The following is an 11,565-nucleotide window of genomic DNA, read 5'->3' on the forward strand; positions in this document are numbered from 1 at the left end:
TGCGAGACTGTTTTGCTCGTGAGCAACAAAATGGCGGACCCTTGTTACCGCTTGAAAATGTTCGCGATCGTGTCGCCGATGCTCTAGGAATCGGAAAGGCTACTGTTTCTCGAATAACAAAGGAAAAATTTGTTGAGTCGTCCATGGAGGACAATAAACTATTAACACCAAAGAAGAAAAAGAAAAGGTTAAGTTATATAACAGAACCTGATAATTTTGATTTAGATGCTATACGCAATCATATTTATGCTTACTACCTACGAGGTGAACTACCGACCTGCCAGAAGTTATTATCTTCATTAAAAGCTGCAGAACTCTTCAAAGGCGGCGCTACTTCCCTTAGAATTGTTTAACACGTTCCGGGACACTTGACTTTTAGCAAATATCCTAATATGACATCATACCGCCTTAAGCCGTAGTACTATAATACACATATTTTTAATGTTTTGATACGACAAATACGGTTACAGACGTTGACGCCTATGGGCGGAACGTCATACCAGGAGTAACAATCAACAATGATATTGGATGGACGGCTACAGACGGTATCGTCTTGCGTCGATCTGCCATATTACATACATTTAAAAAGGTTTATTTTGACAGACCGCCCTCAGGCGCTAGCGCCTAGGGGCGATCATAATATCGAGGGTTCCCGGGCTAATTGGTTTAAGCGACATTTTTGCAACTTTACAGGAGAGCCATTTAAAGTTTGAAATTTCGAAAAAAAATTCATAACAAAAAAACTTCTGCAGTTATTTTAATGGGGTAAACGGTATTGAATTTTAATTAAAAATATCTAGTTGTTGATGCTAATACCAAATAAAACGGACCTTTAATTGCAAAGATAAATGTCGCTTAAAACAATCCGCCCTTTTTTAGAAACAGGAAAAACGATTTAAGTGACTTCATAACTACAATTGGCTACAGGGAAAAAAAATTAAGCGACGACGCATTCTATTTACAGAGTAAGCCAAAAAGTATGAAGTAACGAAACCCAAAATTAATAGAACCAAGGTATTTATCTCAACTACCAAATAATAGACCAAAATGACTGACAGGCTAATTTACTTATGTGACATGTGACATTGAAATTGTAACGTTTAATGTTTATGTTTATTTACATCTAAGACTTTCAATGGCTGATAAAACAACCTGGATATATCGCAATCGCCAAAAATCTAAGGTCGCCAAAAATAAATAAATAAATAAAAACAACACAATATCAATCAAAGTATTTATTTAGATTTATAATCATTATAGACCAGTCTCAATAGGAACATCAAATAATATTTATTAACTTTTTAGTCAAATCAACAAAATCAGTTAAATTTTAGTACTTTGTATTATAATTAAGTAAAATCAGTCTCAATGTGGGAACGTCGATTATAATAAAATTGTTTATGACCTTATTCATTAGTTATCCTAAAACTTTACTGAGTTAAAGTATAATTAAACATAATAAACTTGTAGTAACATGATAACAATAAAATTTTAAAATAAAAAAAAATTAATAAAATCAACAAAGAAACTTCTCGTATTCATAAAACACAGCTGCTGCTGAAAACAATAATCAAGTGTAATGAAAAATAATGCAGGTACTTAGTTGTCATTTTCATCGACATCCTCTTTGTCTGTGTCTATTAAACATTCTTTGGTAGTATTGCTATGTTGTAGATTTAAATATTCCTTATGGAATATTTTGGGTATAACCCCAGTGTCACACAATTTCTTCAAGTCCATGTATATTTCTACCCAGACAGTAATATTTCTTACGGATTGTTCGATTGTAGAGTGTATGCTATCTACCGACATTTCCGTGTGGCCAGGGAGAAGGTAATTCATTTGAATTGTAAGTAAATTGGTCGATTTCAACAAAGCATTATGTATTGCTGCGAGGACTATTTTGTTCTTGTTTTGTCCAGGACAAGAATCAGAATACAAGATCAAAGATGTAATAGTGCCTCGAGAATCCACATTCTGTATGTATTTTTGTACAATAGTTGCAATTTCATTTGCACCCCTTTTTGCTTCTGTTTCCCCCCAAATGAAACAAAAACCATTCCTGGTGATGCTTTCGTAGAAACATAAATTGAAAACAGCATACTTTCTCGAATAAAACAGTAACATGTTATTGCCATGAGGCGTATTAAGGACCTTCTGGAGGTCAAAAGATGTGCAAAGAAAGGAAGGATTTTCTTTACCTAATTGACGATGACAGTCCAACCGCTTCTTTGATGCCTCCTTTTCATCTAAATGATCTTTTAACTCGGCACAGTCCTCTGGCTTCTGTCCTTCAAAATGCAGGCATTTGATACATTTATCTTTCTTTGGGACATGAAACCCAATATTAAAATTTGTGTTAAATATTTCGCGAAATATCTTCTCGCTGACCACATCGGCTCCTTTACTGGTAAGTTCTGTTTTATAACAACGGTATAAATTTTTTATGTTCTTGAATTCAACTGGAAGGTAGAGTTTGGTAGTGTCTTTGCGGCAGTAATGTGATGGTACTGCCGGTAGCCTTTTGATGAAAGATTTTGCTGATTCTTTAATTTCGTTGGGTGTTTTATTGGTGGGAATGCATTTTCCTCTTCCATCTTCTTTCGACATACCATGTTCCTGTGTTGACAAAGTATAATAAATGTATCTTTGAGTGACATCGAGAGTATTCATGAGGAACTTTAAACAAACTTGTCGTCAACCCTCTAAAATAAAAGTAAGTGTTGTTCCTGTAAATAGAGTCTTTAGACCTTTTTCTTTTTATGGATTGCTTAGAAGACATAGATACTATCCACTGTTTTTTTCTTTCCGCAGATAATCCCCAAAAATGTTCAAATATCGCACTCCTTTTTTCTGTTGTTATTTCTTGACACTTGTAGGGACAGGCTTTTTCCACACAAGGATTCGGTTTCATATTTCTTGCTTTAACAATTGAACCATCTGCCTTAACATATTGAGCGCCCTTATTTCTAGATTCCTTTTGTACCTTTTTCCTATTTATTCTTTTCTTTTTTTACTCCTGCATCTCCTACTTTTCCATCTTTTATGATTTTTTTATTTTCTTTCTTGGTGCTTCATTATTATCTTCATCGCTTGACGACTCCTCTGTTTCTTTCCAGGATGTTGAATCCCAAGCAAAATCTTCGTCTTCACTTAAAAAGTCAACGTAACTTTTTTTTAATACAACCCGTTTGTTTTTCTGTCGTATTGGGTGATCATCCGTTGTCGGGATTAGTTGACCATTATCATCAGCTTTATCATCTTCTAAAGATTTTCTCAATAAATCCATATCTTTTTCCGGTATGATATCAGTAATAGTTGGTTGAAGGCTACCGTTACTAACAGTTCTTTCTATTTGTATTACTTCAGATTTGTCTATTTCTTCTGGATACTGAAAATAAATTTAAAATATAAGTTACTATTTTGATAAAACCTTATAGTAATGTATTTTATTTATCAAAATAATACGTAAAAATATAAAGTAAATAAAAAAATCACCTCTCTCTCCACTTCAATAATTACTTCGTTAATAATTATATCACGATCCTTCAAATCAGATACATTTTCATCTGTCATTTTTGTCTGAAATAGTAAGAAAATACAATTCTTAATAATTATGTTAGTGTACAAAATAAATGCCTACTTCGATAAATTTAACACTGAAATATTTTTCAAATCGGACCCGAGATTAACTCTGAACCTCTTTATAATTATAATAATATTAGTCTAGATACAACACGTAGTATAATAATTATGGATATACCAACCTCATTTACAGTAATCGCATGAAAGTTCGGTTCAACTTTGTCATCTAACAAGGTTTCTGTTCGCGACAGACGCATCCGTGCGCCGCGAGTGCAAAATCATAATGCCTGAGTGTTCGTGTATGCGCGTAACTATTTATACTCTAACAATTTTGTGATGAGGGTAATGAGCAAAAAGTGCCGTAAGCCGCACCAAGGTATGTTTTTCACGTGCACCCTCCTTCTAAATTGTTATAGAATTGTGTTCAGATTTTGATAGTGCTTTAATTTGTAAATTATAGTGTTTTTTGATGCCAAATTGTAATAGTTTTGTAGCGGTAACCTTAACCTACCTAATTATGTATAATAAACCTAATAGTTCTGCCGTTTAAGGCCTGATTTACCCATGTAAACATTTGTCGATAGCAAAAATCCTAGACTTTCATTAGTGAAATAGTGTTTAACTGAAAGCCTAGGTCTCATTGTATAGAAAATAACTTAATTTATAGAAAAATTGTTAATAGTTTAAGTTATAGAGCAATAAATAATGTTTGTGTTTTGACTTTCATTTCACATGCAAATTAACAATACTAGGGCTTAGGTCACATTGTTAGGATTACTATCGCCAGATAGCCCATGAAATGCCCTAACACACACTACCTTTCGTATTGAGATAACCCCCATAGTTTGTTTTTTATCTCAAGATAGTCTTCACCTAAGGGCCGATTTCACATAGTTTTTTATAGTTATTCGGTTATAGTATTTCAGCCCTTAAGGTATGCAGGGTGTGTGTGGTATAGTTCAGTAGCGCACTTCATGGGGCGTCTGACGCTGTGTATCCTGTAATGATATCATGTACCAATTGTTTGTAATACTGCTGTTAAATTGAAAGGTCAATAAAACTGAGTTGGTCGGAGGGACGAGAAATCGAGGTGCTCGTCACGGTAAAGTTTCGAGCTCATTCGGTGCGCAAGCGCCGCCGTACAAATCGTAGTCATCGGTATGGATTTTTTGATAGTATAACAAGTAAATAGTGAAAAGTAAATAGTGTAATTATAGTATGGTAAGTGCGTCGAAGCTCGTCCCTTCAAGACTCCTGAAAAATATATGAAGACTTATTATTTCACCGGCATTCCTGAACCTATAGTAGCAGAAAGTCTAAAACCCGTCTAAACGTATTCTTGTTTCTGAAATTCCTGTTTCTCGCCACATCGTAAATACAGTCCACTCGCCCAGACGTCCAAGAACCAGCGACCGACGGGGCGTCAACGTCTCGAAGCCACCCCATAGTACCTGCTTCTGAGCTACGTCCGTCCCGCACATCCGTTTGGTCCTTGCGACCCGGATCGCCTGGGAAGCGAGCCAGGAACTTCAGCTGAAGATACTGAAGAGTTGTAAACAGCGAGTATGCCTGTGACAAGATCGCAAGGAAGAGCCGCTCAAGCCTGGATCATCGACGCCAGACCGGGCCGCCGCACACCCCCCATCGTGCACGACCAGCCGCCGTTCTCTCCAACCACCACCGAGGGGAGTGAGCAGCCCCCCCCCCCCCCGAGGGGGGGTGAAGACCTACCCTGCCCCGCAGCTGAGAGGGGAAGTGAGGCGCCGCCCTGCCCCCCTGCCCCGCAAGGGGGTGAAGACCGACCGCGCCCCCCTACCCCGCGAGGGGGTGAAGAGCGACCAGCGCCGTCGTCGTTGATGCAGACTGAAGCGTCGTCATCACTGAGGCCGCCTGGAACCAGTGCTGAAGAATATAGTTCAGGAGGAACACTGAAGGCTTGCGACAAGACATACAACCGAGCTGTACCGTTGACTACCCGGGTTGACGCCCGTACCGAACTTAAGGCACCGTCGCACAGATCGACGGCATCAAATAGAAAAATTAGAAATGCGCGTGAAGACTTACTGAAGATTAAGTTGGAGCTAGCGCAAATAGCACTTCAGAGGGCCGAGGAAGAATCGGACGACGATTATATGGATGATAGAAATTCCAATGAAGAGTACATCCGTTCCTGGTTGGAGGAAGCTCCGGAACCAGACCCGCAGGACGCCGCCGCTGAGGGAGGACATAGACCACCAGATACCCTGGACCTGCCCGAGCCCCCCCCCTCCGCGGTTATAGTGAATCCGGTCCTGCGTGGAATAAGTACTGCTCCTGGAAGAGACGCCGCCGCCGAGGGAGGACATAGACTGCGGGGTACCCTGGACAAGCCAGAGCCCCCCCCCTCGAAGACCATCGATACTGAAGCCCTTCCATCAATGAAGAAACCAGTTGAAGATACAGCAGGGGGTGAAGGGCTCCGTCCGTTTATCACGGAGCTCACCTCCGCCATCGCATCGCTAGCCGGCAATAGAAGCGAAGAGAAACCGGTGTACCACAACCCTGCTGCATCGAAAGTCATCATGACGCTGCCGAACTTTAGTGGATTGCATACAGAATGGCTATCGTTCCGCGCCATCTATGAGACAACGCGACCATATTTCAACGATGTGGAAAATACGGCGAGGCTGAGAAGAAGCCTGCGAGGAAGAGCGCTTGATACAGTTAGTTCCGAGCTTATCGGCAACGCCAGGCCAGATGACATCATGAAGGAGTTGGAGCTTCAGTTTGGCCGCCCCGACTCAATAGCGCAAGCGGAGACAGACAGACTGCGCGGGCTGCCACGCTGCGGAGAAGCACCGAAGGACATCTGCACTTTCGCCAGCCGTGTACGAAGTGGCATCGTTACACTGCGAGCGCTGAAAAAGGAACACTACCTCATGAACGCCGAGCTTATGCGCATCCTCACAGAGAAGCTGCCGAACTCGCTACGTGTACAGTGGTACAAGACATATACTGAGAAGTACCAGTCAACGCCGGACTTGGGTCTCTTCAGCGACTTCATCACCGAACAAGCTCGCTACTGCAGCGCGTTTGCACCGCCTGAAAACATCAGTGAAGCTACTGGACTTAGACGTGTGACGCAGAGAACACACACCACTATAGACAAGAAGCCCGCATCGAAGTGCCGCATCTGCGAGATGGATGGACACCGATCGCTAGACTGCCACAAGTTCGTGAAGGCTTCTGCGGACAAGAAGTGGGACCTAGCCAAGGAGCACAACATGTGCTTCCGCTGCCTCCGCTATCGTCAGCACGGACACAGATGTCAGAAGAAGAGATGTGGAATCGAGGGCTGCACTGCATCACACCATCATCTGCTTCACTACAAGAAGAAGGCGAGCACTACTGAAGTTGCACAAGAAGCGCAAGAAATAGTCGCAAGTTCACGCAACCACACAAATCAAGCGTTCCTGAAAATCGTTCCGGTGCAACTGTCCGGACCGGCGGGAGAAGTGCGCACCTACGCACTGCTGGATGACGGCTCAACCGTGTCACTGATTGACGAAGAGCTGGCAGACATGATCGGTGCAGAGGGACCAGTCGAGCCGATGAAAATAGGCGCCATCAGCGACGTGACTATCGACACGCCCACGTCGAAGAGAGTTGACCTCACGCTATCGACCTGCCATAGGAAGAAGATACCCTTCAGGGCGCGCACCATACCACGCCTGCACCTGTCGCCGCAGTCAATCAGCAAGGATGACATCGCTGACTGCAAGCACCTGTTTGATCTGGCAGATCAGCTGACGTACAACGCAGGGACGCCGAAGATTATCATCGGGCAAGACAACTGGCATCTGCTCCTAGCGACAGACATCAGAAGAGGGCCCCAGCATCAGCCGATAGCATCGTTAACTCCCTTGGGCTGGGTGCTGCACGGTGCCCGCACTAGGATTCTGGGACAGCAGGTGCACTACGTCAATCAGCTGAACGGCGCCGAGGAAAGCATAGACAAGCAACTTCGTGAATACTTCGCACTCGAGTCACTCATCATCAACCCGTGCCGACCAGCTTCTGACCCAGAGAAGAGAGCGGAAGATATATTACAACGCAGTATAGTACAGTTGGAAGATGGACGTCTTCAGACTGCGTTGCTATGGAGGAGTGACGAGATACAGATGCCGGACAGCTACGCGACTGCGATGAATAGACTCGTATCAATAGAGAAAAAACTCGATAAGAATCCCGCTCTGAAGACTAGATATATGGCGCAGATGGATTCACTAATAGAAAAGGGCTACGCAGAGAAAGCGCCCCTTGAACGTACACCGGGAAGAACGTGGTACCTGCCGCACTTCGACGTCTTCAACCCTATGAAACCGGAGAAGCTTCGTATAGTTCACGACGCAGCAGCGAAGACAAGAGGGATGTCACTGAACGACTACCTGCTCACGGGTCCGGACTTGCTGCAGTCGCTGCCCGGCGTGATGATGCGATTCCGACGTCACCGCGTCGCCGTCTCCGGAGATATCACTGAAATGTTTATGCAGGTGAAAGTAAAGCCAGAAGACAGAGACGCTCTCCGATATCTGTGGCGAGGAGAGCGGCGGGAGGGGGCGCCGGAAGAGTACCGAATGACGTCAATAATATTCGGCGCAGCAAGTTCACCGTGTACAGCAATATTCGCTAAGAACTGGAATGCTAAACGCCATGCGAACGAACACCCAGAAGCAGTAGAAGCAATAGTCAAGAATCATTACATGGACGATTACCTGGATAGCTTCAGAAGTACAGAAGAGGCGACGCGCACAATCAAGATAGTACAAGAAATACATAGTAAAGCGCGCTTCGACCTAACGAAATGGGTATCCAACAGCGAAGAAGTGCTGCGTGAATTGGTACCGGGCCAAGAAACAACACAGATTGTTAATCTTGGAAATATAGAAAACACAGAGAAAGTACTCGGCGTGATATGGAAGCCACACACGGACGAGCTGAGCTTCAACTTAAAACTCGCGCGCCTACCTACTGGCCTGCTCGACAAGGAAACGCCCACCAAGAGAGAGGCGCTCAAGATAGTTATGTCGCTATACGACCCGCTGGGCCTCGCCTCACCTATAACAATCAGGGCGAAACAAATATTACAAGAAGCCTGGAGGCGGGGAGTCGACTGGGATCAACCTCTCGATGAAGAACTATCAAGCCAGTGGAGGGCGTGGATAAGTCATCTCGAACAGCTGAAGAACGTAAACATACCGCGCTGTTATCCTGGGTACAGCGAGGCTACAGAAATACAAGTACACGTGTTCCCCGACGCCAGTGAGAAGGCCTACGCTACAGCGGTGTACTGGAGGTCAACGACCCGTGACAACAACGTGCACGTCAGCCTCGTCATGGCGAAGGCGAAAGTGGCGCCGCTGAAGCTGCTGTCAATACCGCGCCTCGAGCTGCAAGCCGCGGTGATGGGTACGCGCGTCGCAGCCGCAGTGATATATGAACACAACGTCAAGCCCGCCTCCGTGACCTACTGGAGTGACAGCAGAACCGTTCTGACATGGATAAGGAAAGGAGCCAGATCGTACAAGCCATTCGTCGCACATCGATTGGCCGCCATAGAGGAAAATAGCAGAGTCGAAGAGTGGCGCTGGGTGCCTACAAAAAGCAACATAGCCGACGCCGCCACCCGCGACGTCCCGACGCACTTTCACACCGACCACGAGTGGTACCGCGGCCCTAAGTTCCTCTACGACGACCCATCGACATGGCCGACCGAGTCACCAGCTGACAGTCAACCGACAGGCGAGGAAAAAACAGTCACGCTCATACAAGCGGGCGCAGCAAACCTCATAGACGTCGTTCCCGACCCCGCTCGATTTTCAAGATGGGAGCGATTGCTGCGCGCCACAGCCAGAGTACTACAGTTTATAGCGTTGTGTAAAAAACAACATACAGAAAAAACGTTCTACAAGCGAACAAAGAAAAACAAAGAAAACGATCCTGATTGGTCGAGAGCGGTGCGAGCGCCCCGCGCGCCCGCCGAAGCGCGCGCCCCAATATACACACGCAAGTTTATTATATTGGACGCGACATATATTCAAAGAGCAGAGAAGCTGTTAGTTCGTGTGGTACAACAAGAAGCCTTTAAACAAGAAATAGCCAGTCTCGAGAGTAACGAAACAGTCGCAAGTAGTAGCCGACTGTACCCGCTGCGCATAGAACTAAACGACGGAGTTATAGTACTGCGAAGCCGCATAGCTGCTGTAGACAAAGTCGCTAAAAGCGTGAAGAGTCCACCTGTGTTAGACGGCGATCACCGCATTACACAGCTATATATAGATTGGACGCACCGTAGCCTACAACACAGCGGCACCGAGCTCGTCGTGAATGAGGTCAGACAGCACTACTGGATTGTGCACCTGCGCCCGACAGTCAAGCAAGTCATCGCGCGCTGCCTGCACTGCCGCATACGTCGCGCGCGCGCGCCGACGCCGGCAACCGGCGACCACCCGAAGACACGCCTGGCTCATCACCGCAGGCCGTTCACATACACCGGGCTTGATTATTTCGGCCCGCTGTCAGTCACCGTCGGTCGTCAGCATCACAAGCGATACGTGGCGCTGTTCACGTGTCTCACAACAAGGGCAGTTCACCTCGAGATCGCGCACAGCCTCAGCGCGGACTCAGCTGTGTTGGCGCTGCGCAGGTTCGCAGCGCGACGCGGCTGTCCCACCGAAATCTACTCCGACAACGGCACCAACATGCACGGTGCTGACCGTGAGCTGCGTGAGGCCTGCCAGGAGGAGGCCAGCCGACGCGGCATCGCCTGGCGCTTCATCACGCCTTCCGCGCCTTTCATGGGAGGCGCCTGGGAGCGCTTAGTGCGGTGCGTTAAGACCGCGCTAGGCGCCACGCTGCACGAGCGCCACCCACGCGAGGAGGTCCTCGCGACGCTGCTCTGCGAGGTCGAGTACGTCGTCAACAGCCGGCCGCTCACCCACGTATCTGTGAGCGGCGACGACGACGAGTCCATCACACCGAACCATTTCCTGCTGGGCGGCTCGGCACGCCTGCCGAGCCCCGGCACGTTCGACGAGCGAGACATCGACAGCAAGAAGCACTGGCGGCGTGCCCAGATACTCGCCGACATGTTCTGGCGCCGCTGGGTGCGCGAGTACCTGCCCGAGCTCCAATACCGGCGGGAGCCGCACGCCCGCGGCCCCGCGCTGCAGCTGGGCGACCCCGTTCTCATCGCCGACGGCAACCTGCCTCGCAACACTTGGCCGCGAGGCCGGGTCGTGGCCGTCTACCCGGGCGCTGATGGTGAAGTTCGGACCGCTGACGTGCGCACCGCAGGTGGCATACTAAAGCGTCCGACGAAGAAACTCGTGCCGCTGCCTAAGTAACCGGGCAGTGCGGCATCACCGGCGTCGCGGCGCCCTCGCGCTATCACCGCGCCGTCGCTCACCGGAGATGCGGCATCGCTGCGAGCCAGAGCTACGAGTCATCGCTGCGGGTCATCGCTACGGGTCAGCGCTTCGAGTCCCTACATCGTGTCATCGTGTCATCATTCATCGTTTAATAGACTAAATAGTGATAGTGAAAGTGAAACTGATAGTGCCTACGCTCTGCCGCACGGCGGGAGAGATGTTCGCGACAGACGCATCCGTGCGCCGCGAGTGCAAAATCATAATGCCTGAGTGTTCGTGTATGCGCGTAACTATTTATACTCTAACAATTTTGTGATGAGGGTAATGAGCAAAAAGTGCCGTAAGCCGCACCAAGGTATGTTTTTCACGTGCACCCTCCTTCTAAATTGTTATAGAATTGTGTTCAGATTTTGATAGTGCTTTAATTTGTAAATTATAGTGTTTTTTGATGCCAAATTGTAATAGTTTTGTAGCGGTAACCTTAACCTACCTAATTATGTATAATAAACCTAATAGTTCTGCCGTTTAAGGCCTGATTTACCCATGTAAACATTTGTCGATAGCAAAAATC

The 11,565-nt window shown here is 46.4% G+C and overlaps 1 protein-coding gene and 1 pseudogene across 1 annotated transcript; one reads left to right on the top strand and one right to left on the bottom strand.

Moving 5' to 3' along the window:
- Positions 1-1,342: 1,342 nt before the first annotated feature.
- Positions 1,343-4,187, bottom strand: LOC135118172 (uncharacterized; annotated as a pseudogene).
- A 963-nt stretch (positions 4,188-5,150) lies between these two features.
- On the top strand, positions 5,151-10,970 carry LOC126053692 (uncharacterized). The gene has a single exon (XM_064039551.1). It carries the CDS (start codon positions 5,151-5,153, stop codon positions 10,968-10,970), a length of 5,820 nt encoding a protein of 1,939 aa, XP_063895621.1.
- The last annotated feature ends 595 nt before the right edge of the window (positions 10,971-11,565 follow it).

Source organism: Helicoverpa armigera, chromosome 19, assembly GCF_030705265.1.
Source record: "Helicoverpa armigera isolate CAAS_96S chromosome 19, ASM3070526v1, whole genome shotgun sequence".
Lineage (NCBI taxonomy): Eukaryota > Metazoa > Arthropoda > Insecta > Lepidoptera > Noctuidae > Helicoverpa > Helicoverpa armigera.